The sequence below is a fragment of the Podospora pseudoanserina genome, chromosome 4, assembly GCF_035222485.1.
Source record: "Podospora pseudoanserina strain CBS 124.78 chromosome 4, whole genome shotgun sequence".
In the NCBI taxonomy this organism is placed as follows: Eukaryota; Fungi; Ascomycota; class Sordariomycetes; order Sordariales; family Podosporaceae; genus Podospora; species Podospora pseudoanserina.
In genome coordinates this window covers 2,451,098-2,478,645 of record NC_085923.1, presented here as the reverse complement: position 1 = coordinate 2,478,645, position 27,548 = coordinate 2,451,098, and the positions used below count along the sequence as shown (strand labels likewise).

Below are 27,548 nucleotides of genomic sequence, written 5' to 3'. Positions count from 1 at the left end.
AGCGCAGCACGCCCGCATGCAGCCACCGAAAGCAAGAAGCCAGCTTTTTTATCTTTGCAGTGACATATCCGTCGTCGCAGTGGCATGCAGAAGATACAGATACAGTAGCAATCAAGAATATGTACACACGAGATGAGATTGACCAGGGGCATCAACACTGCCCTCGCTTCCGATCTTTTCTTATCACCTTTGAACCCCTCCATGACGATTGCGGGGGTGTGAAACCTCCAAAAACACGTGCTTGCTGATCTTGTCCTACCCCAAATCTGTGTTTGCTACCGCAGTGCGTAACATTCCTTTAATTCCAACCTTCCCACTCTGGAAGCCTCATCAAGCCACCGAGCCACCCAACTGCCCTAAACCATTTGTTTTAACAAAAATAGCTTTGACGACCGGAGATCGAGCGGCCATACGATCGAGCAACATGTCCGAGTCGGCATGCAACCTCGCCATCTCCCCTCGGCTCTCGGCGTTACCGCCAAGCTGAGAAGCACCAAGCCAGCGGGATCTGGACCCGGTTTGGGAGCTAGGCGCTGACCGTGTAAGCCGTCCAGAGGCCAATCAACATCCCAAGCAGACGATAGTCTTTGAAGAGTCTTGCGGATGGTAATATCTTCAGAATGGGTTGCATGTGAAGACGCAAGATGTCTTGCATTACCTGTTGCTTGACAGCCAAGACATGCATCATGCTCTGCATCACCTCAGACCGGGGTCGAGACACGGCTGTCATATGGTAATTAATTGTAGAGTCAACACTGTATTCATATTTTCTCTGATCATGCAAGATGCTGGCGCCGTCTCACACCTGGTCATGCCTCGTTGCTGCTACAGGGCTGAAAGTACGACAAACGTCCAACTATGTCTACCAATCGTTGAGAAGCCCCTGAGACCCTACTTCTTATTCTTCCCCTTCTTCTTCTTCTTACTCCCCTCAGCAACTCCCACCGTCCCCTCTTCCAACTCGCCCTCCTGTAGCTGCCCCTCCTTCTCCATTTCCTTTAGCTTTTCCTGCCCACTGATAAACATGGTCAAATCGTGATTCATCTCTTTCAGGCCCTCGTTCTCCCGTCTCAACTCCTGCACCAACGCCGCATTCTTCTCCCCCTCTTTCTTCAAATGTTCAATCCTCTCCATCAACCCCTTGGTGACCTGCTTCTCCTCCTGCAAAGCCTTGCCCAAACTCCTCGCCAACTCCGCACTCTTCTGCCCCCTAGCATTCTCCCTCGCCAAATCCTTCTCCAAACCCGGCACTGTCTCCTCCCTCAAAACCCTACACTCCTCCCTCAGCTCCCCCAACTCCCTCAACGCCTCCTTCGCCTGTCCCGCAGCCTTCTCCGCCGCCGCCGCCGCCTTGGTCGCCTTATCCGCAGCCTTATTCACCATCTCCTCAAAATACACCCTCTGACTCTCTAACTGACTAGTCAGCAAATGCGTGTACTCCAACCCGATATTCTCCAACTTCGCCCTTGGCACAACATCCATATCCTCCCCCCTCCCACTCCCAGCAGTATTGGTATTACCACTAGGCAGCTCAACCACCTTCCCATCCCCCTTATCCCTAATCAACCTGTGCACCCACATGTCACCCGCATAATCCCACACGTGCTGCGTCACCAACTCCAGACTAAAACTGTGCGCCGTCTCCTTCCAATGCTCCTTCGCATGCCCCCTCTGGTACCTCCCGCACCCAACATTGCCGCATATCAGGCAGATCCAGAGGTTGTCGGGCGCGTCGCACACACTGCACAAATTACTAACCCCGTGCCCAAACGGCTTCGCGTAGGGGTTCCCTTCATCATCAAGCTCCTGCTGCTGCTTCGTGAGCGGGTTCGTCGCCCTGCAGATAGGGCAGCCCCTCGTCTTCCATGTCTGGAGACACGTGCAGTGAAACACGTGTTGGCACAAAATCGTCATCAACCCGGCCGTGTCGTCCATTCTCTCGAGACAAACCGCGCAGGTAGGCAGCTCGACTAGACTTGGTGTTGGTGGTGGGAAAGGGCGAAGGGAATTGATCATGCCCGTCTCTCCCTTTCCCACCCCGGCGCCTTCGCTCCCTTTTCTTCCTGGTGTCTCGACAGTGATGCTCTTGATAAACGTGACATGACATATCTCGCTCTCCGCCAAGGTATCAAATGGCCGCCCGTCAAACTCTTTTCTCCATTCCGTGGCCGTCTTTTTGTCTTTGAACTTCATGAGGACCATGTACCGGTTCATCCTGCTTGTCGAGACCATTCGGTAATGGCTTACGCTTCCCCTCCAGGGCTCACCAATGAACCCCAAGAAATCCGATGGTGACATGTAGGATGGCACCGCTGGGATACACAAAACTGTTCCCTCCTCGCCAACCCCGCTGTCTTGTAGTCCTGGTGGGGGTGGTATTGGGGGTGGTGAGTTCAGCGCCGAGAACTCGTTGGCTTCCCGGTATAGATGCACGATTCCCCAACCAGCTTCCGTGTTCTTTGTGTTTACTGCTGGGATGTAACGGCCTTTGGTGTTTTGTCCCATGCCGCCTAGGTTAGGACCTAGGCTGGCCGCCGGCTGCCTGCCGTGTCCCTCCATGATGACTTCTTTCGCCTTTCCGTTGTTTGATGGGACAGACGCGGGATCGAAGCTCTCAATGTTGATGCGCCCGAATCGCCAGTCTTTGGTTGCCTTGTTGGGCCCTATCCCTTGAATTTCGGGTTTGAGAGGGATGTCGGCTGAGGTCTCCCTCTCGCGCCACTGACGCTCACTTACGTGAACGATGTTGCGTCGCTTGGTGGCGGGGTTCGGGGTGATATCTTGGTTGGGCTCTACGTTTGTTGTTCCTCGGTGGCGGCCGCAGTCGATTACCTTGCCTGACGCGTAGGAAAAGTCTGGTGGAGGAACGGAGCTTGGTCCGGCTTCGTAGAGATGGTGACTCTGATGATTCGGTCGAAATGGAAGATGTCGAGGAGAAGGCGGGCGAGCGCTGCGTGGAGTGTGAGAGGGGAGATCGTCAAAGATTGTCGGGCAGGTTGGGGTGGGGACCCAGATGTCGTTGATGGTATCGGCGACGGCAGAGGTGGTGGGATCGGGCGTCGCATAAAGCTCGAAGATTAAATGATAGGAATAGGACGGCATAGTAGCCACTCGCTAGGTGATGGCTGTGCTTCGTTTGAGCCCAGCCTGGAGTGGATGGTATGATGTGCCAGCCAGGTCCAGGAACCCAAGGGGTAAGGGCTTGGGAATGAGAGAGAATGTCGCAAGCGGTCTTTTGTCCGGATGGCAGGTGAAAGAATGACGATGTAGGATGGTGGGCCATCAAGGTGCTGTGACAAGGGAGGGTGAGGGGTGATGGCCGCTGCACCCCACGTTAAAAATAAATTTGGCAGCAGCTCAAAGGCGCTAGCCCGTTTTGGACCAAGGTTTTGGAATTCCAAGCTGTTGGAACTTGGAACGAAATCAGCATCAGGGATTCATGTGAATTGAATAGCGGTTAATGAATACACCGTCAGACTGGAAATGTATCCTTTGTCGAACCCCATCAGGAGTTAACCTGATCAAAGTCCTACGGATGCGGAAATCCGAGAAGCTTATGGCCTACACGAGACGGGTCTTGCAGCTCCAAATCGTGTACCCATCTTGACGGTGATGCAAATGTCCGATTAGCCGAGATCTCGATAAGAAAAAAACAGGCCCAGCACTCCCCTCCGCTGGGCGCGCGCCTTACGGCCTTCTAATTAGACTTGGCTAGCGGACGCGGTCCGGCGCGCGCACGCGTGCTTCTTTCAACCATCACTATCCATATCGCCAAAACTTCGTCATAAGTACATACGTCCATCCTTAGTTACTGGCACACCCAACACAACATGTACATCATCAAGCCTTCGTGGCTTCGCCATAGTGGTGAGTTTTCTCTCTTGAATTCCCTCTGCACTTGAAACACCTCGGAATTGCTGACCATCGCTGCGCGCGGCTGCCTACAGGCGAACAGAAGGACTTTGAGGTTTACAGTTGCCACGTCTCCCAGGATGGAAAGAGACTGGCCACCGCTGGCGGAGATGGCCATGTTCGCATCTGGTCGACCGATTCAATCTACAATGGTCATGTCGAAGGCTACTCGGCCCCGCGACAGCTCTGCCACATGAGCCACCACCTGGGCACCATCCATTCCGTCCGATTCTCCCCAAATAATCGCTACCTCGCTTCCGGCGCCGACGACCGTGTCATCTGCATCTACCAGCTCGACAGCAACCCTCCATCACACGCCACCACATTCGGCACCAACGAGCCACCGCCCATCGAGAATTGGAAAACCCACAAACGCCTCGTAGGCCACGACAGCGACGTCCAGGACCTCGCCTGGTCTTACGACAACTCGATTCTCGTCTCAGTTGGTCTCGATTCGAAAGTGGTGGTATGGTCAGGACACACATTCGAAAAGCTAAAGACACTTGCTGTTCACCAAAGCCATGTCAAGGGGATCACCTTTGACCCGGCCAATAAGTTCTTCGCTACCGCCGGTGATGACCGGACCATCAAGATTTTCCGGTTTACCCCTCCGGCTCCGAATGCCACCGCCCACGATATGGTCAACAACTTTGTTCTCGAGACTACCATCAGTGCGCCGTTCAAGAGCTCCCCGCTCACCACGTACTTTCGGAGGTGTAGTTGGTCGCCAGATGGCAATCACATCGCGGCCGCGAATGCAGTAAACGGCCCAGTCAGCAGTGTGGCCATCATTGAGCGTTCAAGATGGGACAGCCAGATCAACCTGATTGGTCACGAAGGCCCAACTGAGGCGTGTATGTTCTCGCCTCGTTTGTTCCATACCCAAAACCCGGCCGAGAAGGGCGCATCCGGATCACTGGTGACAGTCATTGCCTCTGCTGGTCAGGACAAGACGTTGAGTATATGGAACACAAACACCTCTCGGCCAGTTGTGATTGTGCAGGATGTAGCATCCAAGTCCATTTCAGACTTGGCATGGGCCCCAGATGGCCAGACCTTGTTTGCCTGCAGCTTAGATGGAAACATCGTTGTGGTCCAGTTTGAAGTTGGCGAGCTGGGGTGGGTAGCAACGGCAGAGGAGAACGACAAGGCTCTCGAGAAGTACGGGGTTGCCAGAAAGGGAATGGGAACTGCAGAAGATGTTGATGGGCTACACCTCGAGAATCACAGCAAGGCTGGCGAGTTGCGAGGGGCCGAGTCCCGGATGGGGGCTCTGATGGGAGATCTGCCTGCTGCTTCTGCTGCTGCTGTTGCTGCTGCTGCTGCTTCGAAGAGTGACACGGCTGCCACAACAAATGGCACCAAGTCAACAAAGAACGGCGAGGCAAAGAACGGTGACGCGGTCAAGAATGGAGAGACAAATGGCACTTCTGAGCCCAAGTCAGGCAAGGAGACACCGGCCGCAGAGAGTGCCGACAAGGCTGCAGAGCGCATCAACGAACTGAAGTCCCGGGTGCAGGTAACGAAGGATGGAAGGAAGAGGGTTGCACCTCTGCTAGTCTCGTCATCCGGCACTGGCTTACTGTCATTACCACAATCGCAGCTAGTGGGCGCGAAGTCCAAGACTGCGATACAAAGCGAGACACCTCAGACGGTGATTGATCTTTCAAAACCCTCCCATGGGCTACCAAAAGGCGGTATCGCCGCCTTGTTGCTAGGCACCAAGAGAAAAGCTGTTGTGCTTGACGGGGAGGAAGAGGATGAACCCAACAAGCGGCTGGCAACAGGTCCTGTACCAATCATGGCTGACACAGTCGACGGCCTTGAGCCAGCAACCCTCACATCACCCCCTCAAGGCCTCGTCCCAACGCCAGAGTTCCTCCGCTCAGCCGTCGTGAGCCCCTCGGTATCCTTCTCCCAAGTACGACTAGCAGTTCCCAAAATCCGCTCTCACATTGTCCGTGCCCTCGAAAAGGGAGTCCTTCAAGGGGAATCCACCCTCGAAGAAGCCTCCAAAATCCCAGAAAACACCATCCTCGAGGCCAAAAACCCCGCCCGCCCCCGCGAACCCTCCCATATTACTGCCACCAAGCGCGGTGCCCTCCTCTGGCAAGACTACCTCCCCCGCGCCATCATCCTCCTAACAGGCAACAAGCACTTCTGGGCAGCCGCCTGTGAAGACGGCACCCTCCACACCTGGACGCCCGCCGGCCGCCGCCTCTTGAACGGCATTATACTCGAGTCCCAACCCATAATCCTCGAGTCAAGAGACCACTGGCTCCTATGCGTAACATCAGTAGGCATGTGCCACGTCTTCAACATAAAAACCATGTCCGCTGCCCACCCACCCGTATCCCTCGCCCCCATCCTCGACATTGCCATCACTTCTTTATCTCCAGACGGACCAACAGCTGCCCCGGGAGTAACCTCCGCCCACCTCAACAGTCTCGGCACAATCGTGGTAACCCTCTCCAACGGCGACGGATTCTACTACTCGCCCACATTATACACCTGGCAACGCCTCTCCGAGTCCTGGTGGGCGCTAGGATCCCAATACTGGAACAGCAACGACTCGTCGCTTACCGCCCTCTCCTCAACAGCAGTTGGCCCCTCGGCGCCGGCGAAGAAACCAAAGTCAGGTGGTGATGATAAACCCGACATTTCGGCGGGTATAATCCCCCACTTGGAGCGGCACACGACAACAGAATTCCTCGTCAAGGGACGGGCGTACACCTTGCAGCGACTGATCAAGCAACTCGTAGCCAAGGACGGGTTTGAAGGGTTCGAATCGGTTGTTTCTGTCGCCCACTTGGAGAACCGCATGGCGGGGGCTCTGGCCTTGGGGGCAAAGGAGGAGTTTAGGTTGTATCTATTCATGTACGCCAAACGGATCGGTGCCGAAGGATTGCGGTCAAAGGTGGAGGAATTACTCAACACGTTGGTAGGAGGCGTGTTGCAAGACAATAAGGATGGGGTGGAAAAGGGAAGGGGCTGGTTTGATAAGGGGGAGGTGATTTGTGGTTGGGAGAGGAAGGAGTTGCTGAAAGGGGTGGTGTTGATTCTTGGTAAGTTTTTCATCGCCTTGCTCTTTTTTATGAGAACAGGGACTGATATGACAAAATAGGCAAATTCAGGGATTTGCAGAGGACGACGGTGCAATACGCTAGGATACTGGGGTTGACGGCCGGGAATGAGGAGGATGAGGAGGATGGGGAGGATGGGGAAGAGACGAATGGGGTGGTGGACCAGATGGAGGAGTAATCACTACCTACCATCACAAGCATCAACACGACGACGTGGCTTCGCAAAGGAGTTGGGGATAAATGCCTAGGACACCTATAGCAAGGGCTTTTTTTTTGTAGAATTATTCAGCAATTATTTATGGGCTTTTATCAGCACGGGAAAGGACGGGTGGATGGGTGGGTTTGGAGAATTGGCGCAACAAGGGCGGGGTTTTGCTATCATGGGCTTTTGACATAAAAAGGGGCTGGTTGCTGGTAGTGGTGGTGGTGATATATTACCATACTATTCTTTGCTAATCCTTGCCCTCCTATTTTCACCGTCTGTATACATTGGTTCTTCAACACCCAATCACCCATCACCAAATAGCTTGAATATATCTCAACATCAAATGTGTGTGGAGTGTTTCCATTTCTCTCTCTCTCTCTCTCTCTCTTTTTTTTTTTTTTTTTATAAAAAAAATCTTATAACATCTCAAACAAAAAAACAATTCTTCTTTTCACAAGAAAAAAAAATAACCTGGGCCCCTTCCCCACCCAACTGCTCCCAGCCTTCCCAGAATATCATGAATTACAATCCCATATAAATCCCCCATTTCTGTCCCCTCAAAACCCCGCCCTTACATAATAATAGCCGGCACATCCACATTCGCCTTGATCGTCTTGTGAGGCAGCACACTCCCCCCATTAACATAAACCTCATCACTAATCGTCACATCATCCCCCAACACCGTCACATTCTCCAACCTCGCCCACCTCCCCACCACACTGTTCCACCCCACAATCGTGCTCTTCACCCAAGCGTGATCCTTCACCTTGGCCCCCGAGAGCAGCACACACCTCTGCAGCCTCACCCCATCCCCCACCACCACATCCGGCCCAATCGTCACGTTGGGCCCTATTCTGCAGTTCTTCCCAATCTTGGCGCTCGGGTCAATCAGCACGTTCCCCCCGTACACAAACGGCTCCGTCGTCGGGGTCAGCAGCTTGCTCTGCTTCTTCGCCAGGCTCGACAGGTACAGGCACGTCCCCGTCAAGAAATCCTTTGGCTGCCCGACGTCCATCCAGAAGCCCTCCAGGTCAAAAGAGTGCAGCTGCCCGTCCTTCACCATGGCGGGGAAGGTCTCCTGCTCGATCGAGGTGGGCCTCAGCTCGATGCGGTCAAGGACCGACGTGTTGAGGATGTACATGCCCGCGTTGATCCTGTTGCCCACAAACTCGACCGGCTTCTCGACGAAGCGGTCAATCTTGGTCGGGTGCCCCGGCTTGTGAACCACGACGCCGTACTTGGAGGGCTCCTCCACCTTGGTCACGACAATGGTCCCCTCATCGCCGTGCGACTTGTGGAAGGCGGCGAGCTCCTTGAAGGGGTAATCGCACGTCACGTCCGAGTTGAGCACGAAAAAGGGGGTGTCGTCCTTACGGAGCACCTCCTCGGCGAGCTTGAGCGGGCCGGCCGTGCCGAGGGGCTCGGATTCGATCGAGATGGTGATGTTGATGCCGAATTCTTTTTCGTACTGTGTTTTGAGAAAGAAGATGCATCTTAGTGGGCTTGTCACTTTGGTGTGTAGTGGTGTGGGACTGGACAAACCTCGGCCAGGTACTTCTCCATAATCTCGGGGCGGTAGTTGACAGCCAATACAATGTCGGTAACACCAGCAGCTGCAAGGGCCTCGATCTGGTGCAGGATCATCCGCTTATTGCCGAACTCGACCAGAGGCTTGGGGAGGGTCAGAGTCTGATGAGCGATACAAAGGTTAGCTACTCGAGGTTTCCTGAACGGTGAAGTCGCAACGGTCTCTCGTAATCAATGGTGAAGGCCCGCCGGTGTGGGAAGGGAGGGGGGATAGATCGCCGGTGTTGGTTCGTGATGTGTTGGGCACCATCGAAAGGGAGCGTGGAATGGAGGGAGGGGAGGGCAGCAGAACGTACGAGAGGGCGAAGGCGAGTGCCAAAGCCGCCGACGAGAATTAGGGCTGTGAAGAAGGACAAAGTCAGCTTTCCCGTCCATCTTGAATAAGTCCGTCTAGAGGAGGCACTTACCCTTCATGATTGCTTGTTGAGGGGGATAACTCGGTGTAGGTTTGCTAAACCGTGAACGATGGACTCGACGTCTGACGATTGCGCGCGCGCTCTCGGGTAGTGCGTAAAGCGGGTAGTTGCGGTGTATTAAAAAAAAATGGTTCGACTTTTACAACGAGCGTAAGAAAGGAAGTTGGTGAACGAGAAAAGCAAGCTGGCCCCTTCGAAGTTCTTGTTGCTCCTCTCAAGAAAGCAGGTTATAATTGGGAATGACACGCTCCAAGTTGGGTAGGTAGGTCACGAAGCTAAGGTCCGAGAAGAGTGGGGGTGGTGAGTTAGGCCCAGACTGCAACTTGAGAATGAATATAATACGCGCGGATCACGAGAGACACGCACACGACCGCACAATGAAAAATTAAGGCCGAAGGAAGTTCGTGATGAAGATGTCGAAGATGATGAAGAGAGGACAGGAAGCACAAAAAAAAAACTAAGGACACCTACTACTACTGACTGACCATGCCACAGCTGCTGCCACAACACAACACATGGCGCCCCTCCCCCTGGCGGGCAAGCAGCTAAGACAACACAAAATGGGGCCTTTGCTGAAGATTGGTCCGTGCTTTTCTCCTCAGCTCTGCAACCAATTGTCTGGGGTACTCCTTGGCCACATGCCAGCTGAGCAGCCAATCAAGCCGTATAATTTCCCCTGGCGAAATTGGGGGCAACATTCATCAGCTCAACCCTGTGGGAGAGATGGGGAATTCAGGGGAAGGGGGTTGAGCTCTTTTCTTCAGAGCAAGCTGGAGCTATCAATGAGACTCTGTCTGCTCTTCGAGTGTTGCTCTCCTCTAGCTACTCCTTGCTCTCCCACATGTTATATACTCCGCTACTATGGGCGTCTTCAACACCTATCCCTCAAAAACCCATAAACCTCCCTCCCCAGCCCTGCCCTGATCTACATCAAACACCCAAAAACCTGGTTCATACCTTCACAGATCCCTCAAATCATGCACATCCCAATTCTGCACAGCCACCTTTTGTTGGGGGACCTCGTCGCGTACCTATGAAACAAAACGAAAGCCCATGTTTGACATAAGCTTCACCACGAGGTCACCTGCTGCTCCCCAAGACCTTGTGACCTTGTGCAACCAACAACATAACGTGACTTTCCGTCCCAACAACATAAAAAGCCCCCATAGCGAGCTCCGTATTCTCATTCGTCGGCCGGCTCCGGTTCCCGGTCTGACACGGCGTATATACAGCTAGTAACACTGTTGCGCGGCGCCGGGTTCGGACCCCGTTCCGGACCGGTCGGATTGGAAAGGGGTTAAATTTTGGCATCCGCCACATCACCATCACCATCATCACCATCACCATCACCATCATCACCATCACCATCACCATCACCATCATCACCATCACCATCACCATCATCACCATCACCATCATCACCATCACCATCATCACCATCACCATCATCACCATCACCATCATCACCATCATCACCATCACATACTGAAACAATGCAAAGAAAATCAGGAGAGTCAGCCATGTGCTCAAATCCGTGTATTCATTTCTCCCGTGATAAATCTTTCTTCTCAAGTCATCAAAATTGTCTCTCTGCTTTCTCTGATCAATCCACCTCTTTTTGTCGTCATAAACGGTGTCGTTAAAAGGGTCATCATATTCATCATCATGTCGTAAACGTAAAAAGAAAAAAAAGGAACAGACTAAACCACCACCACCACCATCATCATCATCATCACCACCACCACCACAATCATCCAAAAAGGGGGCATAGAAAAGGCGGTCCTTAACGGTGCCTCCCGCTGATGCCAGAACGTGAATTCCTCCACCTTTTTCTTTCCAGTCTTTGAAAAAACTCCTCGCGACTCCAACAGCGTCCAATGCCCCCCTCCGCTACATAATAACGGCCCTCTCCAGAACATGCGGCCTAAAAAAGCGCCCAGTGAAATGGTTGTGAACAGGTTAGACGTTCAAAAAAAATCCTCTGTCCTCCTCCTTGTGTGAAATAGGAATCCGGCATTGACAGAGAGAGGCTGAGCCCAGGGTGTGAACAAGGAACCGAGTGCGCAACAAAAAAAAAAGAAAAAGTAGAAAACTCCAGGCCAAATCGCAAGCCAGGTCCCTGGTCCAAGAGTAATAGTCCATCCAGAGGCGAGAAAACTCGATATGTTTGCTGCCCAGTGAGGTGTTTGCGGCCACCCAGAGTTGCCCCCAAGTGTCCGGTTAGCTCAGACCTTCTCCCACAAACCCAACCGGCTGGTCCTGTCATACCCAGCTGGAAAAGTGTGTGAAGAAAAAAGTGTCTCCGTGTCTTTTGTAAATGAAGCGAAAGTCATCAAAACAGAAATCCAAAATATGCACCGTGGATATGATCAGGGAAGCCAAGGCCGGAACCAGGCAGGCTCTGGATGGGGTAAAAAAAGGTCGCTAAAGCTCGAGCTTGTCTATGTCGTCGTAAATATCGTTTCGTCATTTCGTGAGAATGCAAGAATGGTTTTTTTTTGTGGAAAATTCCATCAAGTCCGCTGTGCCGCTGACCAATTCAACGATCCCGGATGAAAACTGGACAGTACCATCCAGGTATCATCTGCGGGGTCTCGCTCACTGTGTTTCGCTGTGAAGCCTTCTCCGATTTTAATTGGGGGAATAACAATCAAATGTCCAGGTGGTAGGGGTCGCCGGGGATCTGTTCCACAAGCTGGGCAATGGTTCGGTCCAAAAGGGGGCAGGCAGACATGGCGATTCAGCGAATCCCAACATCCACCCTGCTCCCGCCACGCAGAAACGCGGCTCCTCTGGCAATCACTCCAAAGAGGTGGTCGAACTGCTGCTGGAGTGGTGTCCAGACCTGCGGTGGCTTGTAGACGGGTGGTGCCGGCTGCTCTTCCGAGACTTGCGAACGCTGCTGTCGTCGGCAGGCAGCCCCTGGACGATCCCGTTGCGGGCAAGCATGCCGCCATTGACTGAAAAGTTCCGGCAAACCATAAAAGCACGCATGGCTGCGTTTTCCTGGGCCAGGTTCCCGGATTCGTATGCAAGGTCCGTCTGGTACTCACGGCCATTCACCAGAACCAGGCAAGTGTAGCCGCTGCTGTCGCGGTAGCACTCGTAGCTGGGGTCGTGCCATCCACGCCGGCGGCAAAGACCTGCAAGTCATCCTCGATTAGCACGGCCCTGGAACGATCCCATACTCAGCCGTTGGACATTGTCGTTTCCTACAGGGGGGAGAGTATTGGAGGAGGGGGAGTGGTAGCAAGAACGGCCTGACATGAAGTGATCTGCATGACAGCCCAACCTGAACCCCCTCAGCCCTATGGGGTGCAGCAGGTATACATGGTGTGCCGGATCGAGGGATGAATGACCAGGGGGTGGATGGATGCTGTGCCAGGGGATCTGAAGTCTGAAGCAGGAACATAGGTAAGGTGTGTGTATGTTGTGGGAAGATGTCGTGCAGGGGGGGTGGTCAACAACGACATGCCACCACAACAGAAACAATGCGGGAACGGTGTTTAGACGGCAAGGCCAGAAAGAGAGCTTCCAGAAAGTCAAGGAAGAACTTACTCTCCAGGTACTGCATGTAGAAGCCAACCATGGTGACAAATTTGCTCGTAATGAGACCCCAATGTGACAAGCACGGCAGGTTCAAGACGTGGAACAGACGTCTGGCAGGTCCCGGGAAGCCAAAAAGAAAATATGGACGATGCAATAAAGCAAGAACGGACGGCAAGGCTGGATCCGGGACTCGGTGCGATATGCGATGCAGTCGAGCCCAACCTGGCTGGGGGTGGAAGTGGTATAGAGAGAGGTAGAGAGTAAGAGGCCGGAGGTGGAAGCTTGTCCTACAGACGAGAGGGTGGTGTGAGTTTGGTGGTGAGAGAAGTCAGGGCTGATAGATATGCTACGTATCAAGGCTCGGACGCAGGAAGGGAAGTCGTGGACCAGAAACGGCGAGACATGTGTGCTTTATTGCAGTGACGGGCGGTGGTGGTGCGGGGCACGGGGGGGATGGCAAAAGTCCAGATACAGACACCAGACGCAGCAGGGAAAGGACGGAAAGCTAGACGGACAGAGTGGAAGGGTTGTCGAATGCATGTCGACAAAAGATGCGGCTCAAAGTGTGACCCTCTTGATGTGTTGGCGTGTGTCGTTGCCAGTTGATACAACCGCTGAGACCGGACCAACTCCACCCCATCAACATGGGGGGATGCATCGACTTGGAGGGGAAGATCTCCTCTGATAAGTCCGACCAGTATGGTATGGGGAAAGGATATGGGTCCTGTTGGCCCATGATGCACTTGCTCATGCTTGATGTTGCTATTCTTCTCTCAGGCTTGGCCCTGCTCCGGCCTCCACTCCCGCACCTGTCCAACCCCCCTCCGCTCTTCCCTTTTGTTTTGGTCCGATCTGGGCGGGCCCGCGGGCTTTTTCTGGGTAAAAGGCGCGTTTGTATGCAGACATGGCCTTCTCAGAAGGTGGCAAAAATGGAACCGCCGAAGGCCAATGTCTCTGCTTCTGCAGGTAGACCGGAAGGGGAAACGGACAGGACGACTCGTCCACCTCGGCGGCACTCTGGGGGATATCGCCGCTGGGCTGGTGCCGCCGGGGCATCCAGACAGACAACGGTGCCCTGTAGCTTCTGGAGGGAAATGCCGGCTCATCAGAGCACCGCAGTGACGGACGGGGACACAAGGAGGGACGAAAGGAGACTTCTCCGAGATCCATATGCGCGGCCACTAATGCAGCTGCAGTCGAATCGACCAAGTAGCGGTTGGTAGTGTACACAGGAACAGCGTTGGCCGTGGACAAGCTCTCCGAAGAGTACCTACAGATAGATACATTGCAGGGGGTTAAGCATCTGTGACGATATCTCGATGTGATGATGCCAGGTATCCCCGTAGCCGTCGCTGGCCGTCACCCGGGCCATGGCGATTCGCCCACGGCAGGTTTCCGTCATCGTCAGCAGAGAAAACAAAGTTTTTTTTGTTTTTTTTTTTGATATTTGATGCGGCGCCGAAGAGTGGTGGTTCGAGAAACAGTTTCTGTGGGGCCGCGTGTTAGTGCACGGTAGGACGGACGAATCAGGGACGGGCAATTGGATCTTCGGGACGACAGTTGACAAACAAGGTCGGTAAGAAACGAACGGCGGCGCTTCGAAGAAGAGAAGAGGACATTGGAAGTCGGTGAGGGAGGGAATGTGGTGCATGAACAGTGGCTGGGGGGGCCGGCAAACCCTTGCATCGCCTGCGTCTGTCGGCGTCTGGCCCTAACGACAACTCGGCCTTTTGAGTGGTCAGCGACGTCGCAAGGCAACTAGGCACTGGCCGACCTTGACACTCATGCAATGATGAGTTGGCAATGCTTCTTGATATTAAACAAGAAGCCAAGTATGGGTCGGGGCGCCGAGGGGGCAACTGACGAACGAATCGATACCGGCGACAGCAACAGCGTGCAGCATGTACATGGCTCGTACAGAAGCGGGGGGGTTCGTGAGAAGGGAATGGAAGGTAAGTGTTTTTTTTATGAGTTATTCTAGGGAAAAGCTGTACCTGTCTGACAGGATAGGCAAGAGAGCATTAATAGGTAACCACAGCCTTATCCTTATCGTACCTTCCATTAGCCACGGGCAGCCAGATGAGGAAGGCAGGACAGGACTTGTTCGACTGCCCACCATATTCAAGGCAAGAACTCAAGAGCCTGGAGCAACCAATTGGGAAGGCTGGATGGGTACCTATTCAATGACATGAAATGAATCCAATGTCTTCACCACAAACCCAACCCCAATCCGGACAACCGAGTCCCATGTGCGGGATGAAACTGAATGGTGTGCATCTCCAAGCCGAACGAGACGGATGGCCAATTGGGATAATTCTGGAACCTCCAGCCTTCGGCACAGAAGGCAACGGCCACACATCCAACATCCAGCACCGTGGTCCTTGTATTGTGCCGGCGGAATCACCACGGCCGGGTCCGTGTTTGACAAATTGGGAGACAAGACCTGAGCAGGAGGAGGAGGGGTCCTTTCACACCCCGCAGTAATCAAGGGAAAAAAAAAAGATGTTGGTGAGGGGGAGGGGCAAAGCTGACCCCTCATCCTTCATGGAATGTCCAAGCAAACGTCATCTCGCAACAGTGCAGCCTTTGCCGGCTCTATGTACCAGACGGCGTATTGACAGCCCCTCCTTTGTTCGGTCTTTTTCTCATGGCGATATCTGGGCTGGGCCTTCATTCGGGCTGCATACTGGGTCTGGGTCCGGCTCGACGTGACAGCGAAGGTGAGTCCTTCTGTTTTTCTCTGCTCACATAATAACCAAAACAGATTACACAACAGAATCTGAACGTCCGAATGCATGAGAGAGGCCCTGCCATGCAACCTTTTTTTTTTCGTTGTTCTTGTTCCCCCTCGGGCGACTGGTAGCCATCAACTGATATCGTCCGGGACCCATCTGGGGGAGGGCCCATTATCGAGGCCCATGGACAGATCCAGCAAATCGACAGGTCTGGGACGCCGGGAGAAAGAAATGTCAGCAAGGACAATCCTCCTCTCTTTCTCCTGCTTCCCCCGGAAGAGCTGATGTTAGACACCGCTAAACGTTGGGCTCTCAGCTGGATTCCAAACGGGCATCCATCTGTCCACGCCCAGCATCCAACTTGGGTCTGCAGATGAGGGGAGTCACGATGAGCGACCACTCACTTCAACTCTCAACTAAACCATTGACCCACAACCTGAACATCCTTCTCTTCGTTTCCAATGCCGAGCTTCCGCGTCAGGCGTCGTCAAAACATGGGCGATGGAACCAACCAACCATCTGATTCCAGAAACCGAATCACGATGAGATCTCAGACATCCAAGCCGGTGTGGATGCTTCAGTCCCAGCTTTTCTCACTTCCCCAGGCTTCGCTGACCATCCCTCTGAGCCGATCCCATGGGAACATCAAAAGAGGGGGAGGTACTACCAGTACCAGTCGGGCGCGGAGAGGGTGGTAAGACACATTCCTTCTGTTCCCATTTGCTTGACACGGCTGGACGAGGAAAGAAGCAAGAAGCCCATATGTCTGTCCAGGGCGTCGTGCATGAGATAGACATGCAATGGTAGTATTGGGTGCGCCTCAGGATTGCCACGTCTGTCCATCGCTCGCTCATCTTGACCGTTTCTTGCTCTTTCTAGGTTTCAGATTTGCCGGCATCGATGGGATAATGAGAAGGCTAGAGATAGATGGGCCTGCAGTGGCGATGTCTATCTATCTTGCTATCTCATGATTCCTAACATCGTCCATCAGCCTCTGGATCTGGACACAGAGTAGGACAGATAGCATGAGCACGTGTGACAATTCTGTAGGCTTCACCGTCAGTTCCAGATCCAGAGTCGGGGGCAGATTGGTAGATGCAGGTCATCCAACAGGCAATACACGGCTACCATGGCTCGGGATCTTTACAAAGTAAAGCATTGGGGGAACACCAGTGACACCATCACCTCCTCCGCTGCCGGCAGAAGAAAGAAGCAGAAACATGAGTAAACCTCCGAGGCCTCCTTTTTGCCTCTGATAGCTAGCTGCAAAATGCACCACCTATGTCATACGTGCATTGTGCATGTCCCCCGGCCCCAGATGGGAAGGCACGAGAAGTCAGGAAATACCTGCATGTTATTTTTATTCTAGACTTGAAGTAAGATCGTAACTACTCATTTCTCATCTGACCATCATGGCGACAGGTTGCTGTTGCCATCCGTATTCGTCCGGCGAGCTAACGATTCTCACATGTACAGAGAGGCCATGAAACAGCCAATCAAGTACCCTTGTTTCACCGGATTTGGACATCTCTCTCTTGCTTTGAGAGCGGTTGGTTTGGGGTGGTCACGGCGGAATAGATGTGATTAGACACGTGATATCTGCTCTGCTCTTCTCTTCTCTTCCTCGCCAGACTGAAGGTCAGCTGCAAGCAACTTTAGATTTCACTGCACTTGACAAACTCTTTGACTTCCTTCCACATTCTCTTGGAATTTTGACGTCCCCTACTTTGCAACATATCATCAACCTTGTTTGCAACAGGTTGCCGATAGACAATCCAAAGAACGTTTCCACTCCGAAGCCAACAACAAGCAATCCACAATTTTATCTGCCCTCGCCATGGCAACATGCGCGTTGTTTCTCGACAGCATTTTACTCTCATTCCTCTGTTCAGTGACCACAAGCAGAAAGCAACTAGAATAACTTTTTGACACCGTGTTATACATTTGCCAACGTATATCCCAGTGGCCCAACGACCTACACCAAACATGCACATATCCTATTTTATTCCTGTACAAACCCTTCCAGACTCAACACACATATATCTTCCAACCACACCATCATCAAACACAAGACTCAGTTAAACCCCCCCTTCCCCCTAAAATACCCCCTCATCGCCCTCACCGCCCCTTGCGGGATCACATAAACAGGATGCACCGGCCTCACCCGATCCGCATTCTCAAAAACCTGTTCCCCTTCCAAATAAGGCAGCACCATCCACTCCTCGTCTTCCAACACCCACTGATGCATCCCCGCGCTCAAACCACTCAGCACATAACAGCTATGATACGCGTCACTCATCTTACCCGGCTTATCCCTCAGCCCCCCCCTCTTAGTCTCATCCTGACAGCAGTTCAGAATATAACGTATCAACCCCTCCCGACTGAACAAACTGTCATTCACCGGAGTTGGGGAATTGGCCAGAGCGGCCTCAATCAAGGGGAAGCACGCCCCGACCCAGTGGGAATAACACCCGTCAACGAGCTTGTTGGTCCGCCCCGAGAAGCCTCCTTCGGGGGCGTACTGCCGGCTAGAGAGCCATGACAGCAGGGAGGGGAGGTTGAGGGTTTCGGGGATGGTGATACTCGGGGGGCCGAGGAGGGAGAGGCACCCCAATGCGCAAAAGGCGTAGGCGCCGTGGGCTTCGGCGGAGGGGGAGGAGGATATCCCGCCTTCGTAGGTTTGGCCTAGCAAAATGATGTTGGTAAAATTCATGTGGGAGAGTGGGGGAGGCTAGAAGAAAAGAACACTCACATCGTCGAACGTAGTCAGCTACTCCAGACAGGAGGTTAAAACTCGGGTCGTCGGGTTTATATGCGGGCGATTCGGGAGTTAGATCGAGCGGCAGATCGAGCAGCGTGATGATAACAGCTGCACAGTACGCCCCTCTGTATCCATCATCAGCCCTTTACCCCTAATCCATTCCCAGCATAGCAACAACGTACCTAATGTCCTCCTCCCCCTACAGACCTCAAACCCACCATCCCTCTGCTTCAACCCCCCCAGCCACCTCCACATCTGCCTCCTATCAATAACCTCAAAGCCTTCCTCTGCCTATTTTTTTTTAAAAAAAAAAGTTTTTTCATCATCAGCAAACAAAACCCTCTTTGATTTTCTATCCAGTAAAACTCACCCCAACAATCGCCAACGCCAGCACCACCGCATACGACGTAGCAAGATGACTCAGCTGCCCACCCCCACCACCAAACCCCCCACTCCCATTCTGCATCGACCTCGCCGTCTCTTTTACACTATCCCTATACCGGCTCACGTCCTCCCCCAACATGGCCAACCCACTAAGACACCAGTACAAAAACCAGGGCCTGCTCGCGTCCGCGGCGACAAACTTCCCTGGCAACCTACCAAGCGAGGCATGAAGAAAGGCAATGTGAGCCTCCCGGCGGAGGGAGGGGACGTTGTAGGCGTTGTAGGTGAAGAGATCGGGGGGGAGGGGGGAGGAGGAGAGGAAGGGGAGGATGTCGGATAGGGTCTCGTCTTGGAGGGTGGAGGTTGGGGTGATGAGGGGGTCGTGGAGGGGGGGTGGGGTTGTGAAGAGGCTGTCTATCATCATTGTGGTCATGGAAGGGGGGAGATTGGGGGTTGAAAAGGGGATTTCAGAGTCGATGGAGGAGTAGTCGCTGTCGTTGTCGTCGGTTACGACTTCGAGGTCGTCAGGTTGTGATGAGGTGGTAGCTTGGGGTGGTGGTTGTTGGGAAGGGCCCGGTGGTGGTGATTGTGAGGTTGGCATTGTGGTCGAGGTAGTCTTCTTTTCCTTGTTCTTCCAGCTGAATAATACTCTTCTTTGTTGCGATGGGGGGCTCATTTGTGAGTGAGAGCCCGGGTGTTGTGAGTGAGAAGAGTCTTTGTTGTTGAAAGCGTGGTTTTCAGGGGTGTGCTCAAGTCGAATAGCGGGGTGAGCGAGGTGATGAACAATCGTCTGTGCCGGTAATATTGTTCACCAAAAAAAAACTACACCGCTTTTGAATTCATCACCGGCCGCATAACGAAAAGCCACTGATCGTTTGCGGCGTTCTCGCACAACGGTCGATTGGGTATGTAGGTTCAATGTGTGTGAGGTTTTGCCTTGTGGCTGCCAGATGCCAAGAACGTCAAAGTTGGGGATGGAGAAAAGCGGGTCATTCTTGTCACTTGATTCACTTGGAGAGCTTGGTATCTGTGAACGGCGGAGAATAAACGTCTTCGCCTTCGTCTGGTAGATCTTCTGATTGTTTGAGTGATGTTTAAGCCAACTGACTGAACGTATCCAATGCTGTTTGGACCTTATTTTCTCTCTTGGATCTTGGGGCTGTCCCACCGGCCGAGGCGTGCCAAGACCACCGAGCCGAACAAGCCGGTAGTCCCGGCCCAAGGCCGGCCGGAGCGGAGGGGAGCTCCGGTGCTTAGTCAACTCCGCCAAACGCCGGCCGCAAGCTCCGGGTAGCTTCTCTCTCATCTTCGATCTCTACACTTGATTCAACGTGGCCTGGTATTCTGCCCATCTCTTATAAGATAAACATCCGATGTTAGTTACAGTACAAACCGTCCAAATATCACATCAAGTTAATCTTTTACAGCACCTAATCTTTTGGTGGAGACTGAAAACAATCTCTACCACCGTCTTCTTAACCCAAGCCATCGTGGTTGTTGCTAGCAGCAGATCATCAACTGAGGAGCTGAACACATCGGGGTTATCTTGTGTGATCGCCAACCTCTCCAGAGTTTGTCCGGCTACGAAAGCCAACTAGCGGGTAGTTCCGCCACCATAGACCAACTGTCGGCGTTGTCAGTCAGTCAGTCAGTCTTCTTCCCATCACCCGTACCATCAACCGACGAACGACACGAATTCCCGCCAGCAAAGCATGCGAACAACACCACGAAAGTGGCGAGGAAAACCCCGGCATGCCCGGACGACTTCAGACGCAAAGAAAAAGTCTTCATCGAGTACGAACAAGCTAGGACGAAAACGACAACGTCTTGGCCTTCAGTGGAGTCACGTCGCGTTCTTGACTTCAACCGTCCTTGGAAGACATCCCGGCAGGGTTAGCAAAACAAGCATCGCGTCCGGCCGATGGCACAGATCCGGATAGATCGGTCAGGGGTGGCCCGGGTATCCCTCCGGTAGACAGTTGCCGGCCGTCAAACACCCACACCTTTGCTGCAACCCCTCCTTTTGGAAGCACAAGAAACAATAGGGGGATTTCCTGATTTGGCTCAAAATGCACCATTAGCATCGACTTCGTCCCTCGAAAAGATATTGGGTGCTTGTGGGACAGAACAAGCGCTTGCTCGGCGTCTCGCGGTCGGAGTCGTGTGGGAGTGTGGCTGATCCTCTTCCTATCGCTTGTCCAAAACCGGCGGGCCATGTGGCCAGGGTGCGGTTTCCCCTTTCTAGACGCATATGTATGTGTTGGACAGGAGTTGTGGCGGATATGGCACAAGAATCCCATGAGCACTGATCCCAAGCCTCAGCGGTCAAAGGATGTCCATTGTCTCCTGTGTCAGAGTTGACTTCAGCGTAACTCTACAGGAGAGCACGGAGCAGGTCACTGGAGATCAGTGGAAAGAATTCCGAACCAGAACCCCCTTCCGGAGTTTTTCGGTTCGTGGGGGCTGGTGTGGAGTTCAGAAAGAGGAGGAGGTTCTCGACCGAGCATGGGTTTTATTTTCTTTTTGAAGACAAAGCATGGGCGATCGTCAGAAACGTGGCTTGAACTTATCGTTTCTGCTGCCTTTGTATGGAGTGATGAGGTCGCGAGCCGGCCTCGTTCAACGCCTCTTCCGATAACCCTGGGCCGGATGCTGATCCCCGGCGTCGAGGTGAGGACGTTTGGCGAGAGGGGCCCATGTCGCTGACCAGGATAGCAAAGGGGTCGACGAGGGTTCTGGCGAGAAGGAACGGTTATCCCCTGTATGGAATGTTTGTTGAATATTCCCAAAGTCCATGTTGGCACAGGATTGTTCGGGGTATCACGATCCAATCCCTTTTGAACTTTGATATCAAAGCCCCCAACGGCCTTGAAGTCAATTCAGGGTCCAAGGTGTTTGAGAGAAGAGCTGGGGGCCCCGCGCCCGCACTGGGCAGATCAGATAAGCGTGGGGAAACGGCGTGGATCAACGATTGGCCCCTGCAAGGACTTCGCTGTGCCCTGACCAGCAACCCTCATGACCGTCCACCATCCATCATCAATTCAACACTCGCCATCAGAGCCGAATGCTACCATTGGGCCCGAATCGCGCCGCAGTGCTGCATACGACACGGGACCGACTTCTCACTGTGTCTGTACTTCCTGTGGGATATCTCTGGCAGCTGGCAATTGGCATGGCCGCAGACTTGTGCTTGTGCCTCATGGTGTCCTCATGCCACGAGATGTTGTACAGAACTATTAGGAGCCACGCACCACCTTGGACATGACGAGGCGCATGCCAACGATAAGTAATCGCCCACTGCCTGCTGTAATCCCCTCTTCCCTTGCGTCCGGGGGCTCACCGGACTCGCTTCGCCTGAAAATCCAGCAGTTTTATGCCAGTCCAGTGAACTGACATGGAAGCCTGAGAATGTCTCAATGGGCCAGCGGCGGGCGCGGGGTCTCACCGATGACATGAAACAACCATGCTGGGAAGACGAGCAAGAGAATTCAGCCAAAGCCGGGCGAAGGGTATGACGAGGCGGATGGCAGCATGAAAGCCATCTGGAATGCTCTCATATCGCAGCACAGCGCCGGGGAGAAAGAGAGTAGCCGCCAGTCCGGGCCATCAAGGAGAGAATTGATTCGGTAGAAGCCGAGATAGCACGTTTGCATCGTTACTTGCCACCACTGCTTGTTGCAGTGCATAGGAGTCGTGATGCTGTGCTGGAGCCCTGCCTTGCTGATGAGCGTCCGAAGGCTGTCTGTCAGTGACAGGTTGTTCGACGTCCATGGCAGATGGCTCAACGGGCCAAGCCGCCGGGCCCACAAGACCATATGGGCGACACCTGATGCTGGAAAGCCGGTCTTGTCGATAGCGCAAGCACCAAAAGAAAACTCCGACCTGGATATCGACTGGTTCGGCTGGGCACCTGGGCAGCCAGCCTCTTGGGATCTGCGAGAGCAAACTGATCATCAATATCAATGGCTGTGCTGGCGTACGGGATATGTATGTCTTGCTTTCCTCTCGATATCGTGAGCGTCATCTCCTAGGCATAGGGTGGTCAGCATGGTCCATACGCTTAGCTATCCCGTCCCGTTCCCCGTCCCTTCGATCCCTTCAGGGTTCTGTGGACCTCGCACCATCTTGGACAAACTCTGAGATGTCTGGAGCTGGCAGCTGGGTGAGGGGTTGGGGATCCAGGCTCTTGGCAAGGCGAGGAGGTCCCTGTACAGTGCGGGAGGGGGTTGACAGGACGGAGTGGTGCTGGCAGCAGCCCACTGTCAACCAGGTTTAGCGCCTCAATGATTGGCCGGCACTTGAACTTGTGCCCACCTTATCCGTGCACGACCCACCCAATTAGCATCGCCGACGGGACCGGGGGTCGATGCATGCTCACCGCCTCTTCAACGGACTGCTGTGGAGCGGGTTGCGTGAGAAGAGAAGTGAGAAGAGGGAGAACGAGCCACTGGTCTTGTCTTGGTGGTGGTCCCTCCTCTTCCTGCAACTCCCCAAAGACAACCACCAACAAACACCCTCTGGCTCCCAAGGACAGGACAGGACTGGACCCAAAGGACGATAAGGCCGTGCAGCACTCATACTCGGCCTTCACAAGCTTCTCGTCCTCTACCAGCCTCACCTCTCCTCTTTGTCACGACGTTACGACTGGGAGTCTTCGAGAGACCACGAGTACAGCAGAGGAACGACAAGCCGCGCTTGATGCTTGTTATGACATGAACCTTTCCTGACCGACAAATATTGATACGCCCAAAAAGAAAGAGCGGTGGCGGTCTGTCCACGCCCGCCCCTGGCACTCACGCTACAATTCCATCCGAACAACCTCCAATCCCCTCTTTGCCAACCTCTCTTTTACAATTTCTGGTTCCTGGTTCCGCTTCTGATTAGCCACCATGAACTTCGAGTTCAACAACACTGTTGGGGGGGACCCTTTGCTGGAGCAGCTCAGATATGATCATCGCGACCGCTACTCCTATACCACTGCCGTCTCCTCCTCCGCTCCTCTCCAGAACATCACCTCCACCGCCTTGACAACCATGTCCCAGTCAAGTCGTCAAAGCCTGAGCCCAGTTACGAGCTGGCTTCCACTTGACCTCACCGGCACCATGAGCGCGCCTGTGTCGGTTCACTCTCCCAACTCTGCCAGTGGAGCAGCTTCATCGCCCGATGACCACAGTGCCCATTCACCGACTCACCAGAGCGCCATGTCGAGCCCTCTTCAACAGCAGCACTCCCCATACCACACAGCTGCCCACCAGAACCCAACAGGTCTCATCTCGGACTGGCCTCTTCCCACCCAGCAAGCGACTACTGATCTTTCTCAGTTTATCCAGGACTCGGCTTTGATGCACTTCAACCCTTTCATGACCGGCTTTCAGCAGGGCGCCATCGAGTATCTTCCAGCGACCACTCAGGGCTTGGAGAATCAAGGGTTACAGTTGGAGCCCGCGTTTGCCATTTCACCAGTCGACGACGGCTCCCAGGCATTGCAGTGGGGGACCTCTGGCATGGCAAACTGGCAGGATTTTGAGCCCATTGGTTTCCACCCCGACGGTCTTCCACGGGGCGTGACAAGCAGTCTGGGAAGCCATTCGCCCACGGGGACATACTTGGAGGTTTTGTCGCTTGGTGGCAGCAGCGACAACGGGTGGACAACAGTTGACCCGATGTTTCCGAACTACACCCAAAACGCTGCAATTTTCAACCCAAGTCAAACCCTGCACTTGCGCAGCGAGTCGGGGTCATCTACATCTGACAGAAACTCTCTCGAGTTTGGCAGCTACGAAGAGGTCTCCTTCCCACCATATTCCCCTTACTCGCCTGGTTCCGACAGCTATGTAGACCCATCATCGAACCACCGAAACTGTCCCCCTGGTGACCACCACCATCATCACCAGCACAACCACCAGCACAGCCACCAGCAACATCACCCTCATCAGCCCACATCAACCGAACTGATCAGTCCAGCCGCTGCTGTTGCCCCCATGTCTATCAAGACCGTCGCCGCCACCAGCAGACCAGTTGCCAGCGGTAGCGGAGCTGGGTCCGTCTCACCTCCCGCCAGAAGAAACTCTGGGACAAGAAAGAGCCCCATTGCCAAGGCCACCAAGTCGGTAATTCGGAGAACGTCAACCGGCAAGAAGGATGGGACGGGCGAGAAGAAGGTTGGCAGGCGTCGTGGGCCTTTGCTTCCTGAGCAACGCAAGCAGGCCAGTGAAATTAGGAAGCTTCGCGCTTGCCTTCGCTGCAAGTTCCTCAAGAAGACCTGTGACAAGGGCGAACCTTGTGCTGGTTGCCAGCCATCTCACGCGCGTCTCTGGCAAGTTCCTTGCACTCGTATTGACATCAAGGATATCGGCTATTTCATGAAGGACTGGAAGGCTGATTACGAGCGTCATCTTGGCCGTGGAATGTCGGTTTTCAACGTCAAGGGTTTCGCTCAAAAGGAGACCCTCATGTGGATCACCCATGGCTATGGCTTTGCTCTTCCAGTTATGGTCCGCGAGGTGTATGTGGCTGATGACAGCTGCTTCCAGGTTGACTGGGTTGAGTCGACTTTGACCGATCAAGAACCTATTGAGTTTGACATCCGCACGGAGCACCTTGATGTTGGCCAGGAGGGTATCTCGTCTGAGGCTCTCTCTGAATACCTTGACAAGCACATTGACGAGGGCTTCGAAAGATTCATTGACGACCACTTTGAGGGCACTCCTTTCATCACCGACATCTTCAAGACCGCATACCGCTACTACGCCAAGGAAAGATCGCCCGTCATTCGCAAGGCTCTCAAGCTTGTTGTGGCTTACAACCTCACCCTTCACATCACCATGATCGAGCAACCACAAACCGAGGCTGCTATGGAGGGTCAGATTGATGACGAGGACTCAAAGTACTATGGAAAGGTTGTGGCCCCTGTCATGATCAACTTCCAGATCAAGTGCGCCATGGCCGATTTGTGGCGTGAGCTTCAGAAAGATGTTCTGGAGGAACTCTCTGCGCTTTACTCTAGCGTGTACAGTGGTGAGCGCTTGAAGAACTGGCCAACCATCTTCATGCTCGCTTCCATCCTTCTTGCCGTCTGGGAGGAGATCCAGTTTGACTGCCACTACCGCGTGCCGGATCCAGTTGCTGTTGAGAAGTTCTGCACCGACATGGAGACTGTCCCAGTGGGTGTCATTGTTGGTCTTTTCCACGCCATCTCCCAGAAGCTTCCATCATTCACTGAGTGGGACACCCGGAGACACGGTCAGCTCTTGAATAACAACCCTGCGGTCTGTGACGCCATGACCGAAGTCAGACAGCACGTCATCAAGCATGGTGAGAATACCCCTATCTTTTATATCCGTGACACAGAAGACTAACTTGATTCCACAGAGTCTTACCTCCGGACGCGTGCGGACTCCAAGTTTGACCGTTATGACTTTGATTCATTATCAAACAAGCTCCTCTCAAAGCTCGTCATCCGTGCCAACTAAGTGACGTTCTGCCTTTTGAACACGCACAAAAAACGTTCCAGCATCGTCTCAGCATGGACAAAAGCGTCCCATCATGCCATCACGATACCAACATCTGCGGTGGTTGATCCGGATCTTACATGTGGTTTTTTGCTTTTGGTGTTGTTTTTCCTGTTTTTTCATCTGATGATTTTCTTTGGGGGTTCTTCTCAAGCTAAGCGACGGCGTTTATTGCTTTTTTGTACTGGCTTTCTGTTAACTCATGTCAACAACACCCTTACGCTTCCAACTATTTTTTTCACGACGGCACGGGCAAAACGACGTTACTCTCATTCTCACGAACGAAACTTTCTTCACAAAACTTCTTTACTGTCTTTTAGAGAAAGGCCCTGCGGATGCGGAAACGAACACAACGCAATGCGATTATGACTCTACATCTTTTTTTTTTCATTCGATTTTTTTATAACGGAAATGACTCCTCCTCAATGCGATCGAATTAAGTTAATCACAACAACAACATTCAATACGACGGGGCGCACATCATGAACCAATTGCGATGAGTTTCCCCCCGTCCCCTCCCCAACAATGACATGCTTGCAAGCGAGCACAAGAGCGAACTGCTATTACTGGGAGGAAGAGAAGAAGAAAATGGGCAGGTGTGGGAGGGAGTTTGGGAGTTTCAAGGGGGTTTCCAAAGGGGGCGGTTGAATAGTTGATGGAAGTGTGGCAGGACGAGGGTGAAGATATGTAGCTGATGTTTTTTCAAAAGAGGAGATGATGAATGGAAAGATAAGAGGTTTAAATTTTTGGTACCAAGATCTGCTTCGCGCAAGTGAGGTAGATGGGGGGAGATGTGCTGCTGGGGATGATAAGCCATATAGAGATGAAGATGTGATGTGATGTGATGTGGTATGTGAAATGGGACAATGGGACAATGTGAATTTTGGTATTGATCAAACTATTTCCATGCGCTCTTGGTGATGATGGTGACTTGAAGGCGGTGTTCAGCATAAGAGGGCCTGAAGCCAACGCTGCCCCCGATTTTACTCATTGGGGGGGTGGTCGAGGGGGAGGAATAGGTAAGAGCGAGGCACACTCATTCACTGACTGAGCAGTGACAAGGTGTCGTATCTACCTCACCCCTCCGAACCTTTTTAGCCTCGCCGTCCATCCCGCCTTACTGTACAACATACACTAGCAGGATCCCACCGCCGCATCCACGCCTGCAAAATGACGGGTGCGGCTTGAAGTATTGGCAAACGTTAGTAATCGCCCGATCATGCTGCAGAAACTGGGCTTGACTAGAATTTATCTCGGTCATTGTGTGTTTCCGATTCTGGAGACCAAGAATGAGGGTCTTGATGGGTGTGGTTGAGGTTGAACCAAAGGGGGGTCAAGGGGGGGTGTTTAATGAAGGGTTAGGGTTCGTGGGCAGGTAAGGTAGCTGATATTAAGGCATAGTTGC

General features: G+C 53.2%; 8 protein-coding genes across 8 annotated transcripts; 2 read left to right on the top strand and 6 right to left on the bottom strand.

The window, feature by feature from the left end:
* Positions 1-891: 891 nt before the first annotated feature.
* On the bottom strand, positions 892-3,102 carry QC764_407710 (uncharacterized protein; the record flags this gene model as incomplete). Its single annotated transcript, XM_062947063.1, has 1 exon — positions 892-3,102. The coding sequence occupies one exon, from the start codon at positions 3,100-3,102 to the stop codon at positions 892-894; it is 2,211 nt and encodes a 736-aa protein (XP_062800629.1).
* Positions 3,103-3,830: 728 nt separating this feature from the next.
* On the top strand, positions 3,831-7,173 carry HIR1 (HIR complex subunit; the record flags this gene model as incomplete). Its single annotated transcript, XM_062947064.1, is given in 4 exon segments — positions 3,831-3,867; positions 3,948-5,204; positions 5,223-6,977; positions 7,037-7,173. 4 exon segments carry the CDS (start codon positions 3,831-3,833, stop codon positions 7,171-7,173), a joined length of 3,186 nt encoding a protein of 1,061 aa, XP_062800628.1.
* A 227-nt stretch (positions 7,174-7,400) lies between these two features.
* MPG1 (mannose-1-phosphate guanyltransferase) lies at positions 7,401-9,641 on the bottom strand. The gene is made up of 4 exons (XM_062947065.1): positions 9,195-9,641; positions 9,084-9,127; positions 8,743-8,889; positions 7,401-8,668 (listed from the first exon to the last, which is right to left on the bottom strand). Exons 1-4 carry the CDS (start codon positions 9,199-9,201, stop codon positions 7,772-7,774), a joined length of 1,095 nt encoding a protein of 364 aa, XP_062800627.1. The 5' UTR covers positions 9,202-9,641; the 3' UTR covers positions 7,401-7,771.
* A 1,066-nt stretch (positions 9,642-10,707) lies between these two features.
* Positions 10,708-12,792, bottom strand: QC764_407740 (uncharacterized protein; the record flags this gene model as incomplete). Its single annotated transcript, XM_062947066.1, has 2 exons — positions 10,708-12,346; positions 12,762-12,792. 2 exons carry the CDS (start codon positions 12,790-12,792, stop codon positions 12,003-12,005), a joined length of 375 nt encoding a protein of 124 aa, XP_062800626.1. The 3' UTR covers positions 10,708-12,002.
* A 465-nt stretch (positions 12,793-13,257) lies between these two features.
* QC764_407750 (uncharacterized protein) lies at positions 13,258-13,503 on the bottom strand (the record flags this gene model as incomplete). The annotated part of the gene is made up of 1 exon (XM_062947067.1): positions 13,258-13,503. The coding sequence occupies one exon, from the start codon at positions 13,501-13,503 to the stop codon at positions 13,258-13,260; it is 246 nt and encodes an 81-aa protein (XP_062800625.1).
* Positions 13,504-13,514: 11 nt separating this feature from the next.
* Positions 13,515-14,423, bottom strand: QC764_0067840 (uncharacterized protein; the record flags this gene model as incomplete). The annotated part of the gene is made up of 2 exons (XM_062940600.1): positions 14,322-14,423; positions 13,515-14,239 (listed from the first exon to the last, which is right to left on the bottom strand). The coding sequence occupies exon 2, from the start codon at positions 13,920-13,922 to the stop codon at positions 13,515-13,517; it is 408 nt and encodes a 135-aa protein (XP_062800624.1). The 5' UTR covers positions 13,923-14,239; positions 14,322-14,423.
* A 2,834-nt stretch (positions 14,424-17,257) lies between these two features.
* On the bottom strand, positions 17,258-19,576 carry RAM1 (CAAX farnesyltransferase (FTase) subunit beta). The gene is made up of 4 exons (XM_062947068.1): positions 18,619-19,576; positions 18,452-18,539; positions 18,240-18,356; positions 17,258-18,172 (listed from the first exon to the last, which is right to left on the bottom strand). The coding sequence occupies exons 1-4, from the start codon at positions 19,306-19,308 to the stop codon at positions 17,562-17,564; spliced, it is 1,506 nt and encodes a 501-aa protein (XP_062800623.1). The 5' UTR covers positions 19,309-19,576; the 3' UTR covers positions 17,258-17,561.
* A 2,170-nt stretch (positions 19,577-21,746) lies between these two features.
* On the top strand, positions 21,747-27,054 carry QC764_0067820 (uncharacterized protein). The gene is made up of 2 exons (XM_062940599.1): positions 21,747-25,946; positions 26,004-27,054. Exons 1-2 carry the CDS (start codon positions 23,522-23,524, stop codon positions 26,102-26,104), a joined length of 2,526 nt encoding a protein of 841 aa, XP_062800622.1. The 5' UTR covers positions 21,747-23,521; the 3' UTR covers positions 26,105-27,054.
* Positions 27,055-27,548: the final 494 nt, after the last annotated feature.

Excerpts from the sequence above, each read along its gene's own strand:
- RAM1 (XM_062947068.1), bottom strand. The coding sequence starts at position 19,308 with ATGAGCCCCCCATCGCAACAAAGAAGAGTATTATTCAGCTGGAAGAAC. Across the intron at positions 18,357-18,451 it reads GGATGGTGGGTTTGAGGTCT|CTGTTATCATCACGCTGCTC; the intron begins GTAGGGGGAGGA and ends CGTACTGTGCAG. Across the intron at positions 18,173-18,239 it reads AGCTGACTACGTTCGACGAT|GCCAAACCTACGAAGGCGGG; the intron begins GTGAGTGTTCTT and ends TCATTTTGCTAG.
- QC764_0067820 (XM_062940599.1), top strand. The coding sequence starts at position 23,522 with ATGAACTTCGAGTTCAACAACACTGTTGGGGGGGACCCTTTGCTGGAG. Across the intron at positions 25,947-26,003 it reads ACAGCACGTCATCAAGCATG|AGTCTTACCTCCGGACGCGT; the intron begins GTGAGAATACCC and ends TTGATTCCACAG.
- MPG1 (XM_062947065.1), bottom strand. Across the intron at positions 8,890-9,083 it reads GCACTCGCCTTCGCCCTCTC|ACTCTGACCCTCCCCAAGCC; the intron begins GTACGTTCTGCT and ends ATCGCTCATCAG. Across the intron at positions 8,669-8,742 it reads TGGAGAAGTACCTGGCCGAG|TACGAAAAAGAATTCGGCAT; the intron begins GTTTGTCCAGTC and ends CTCAAAACACAG.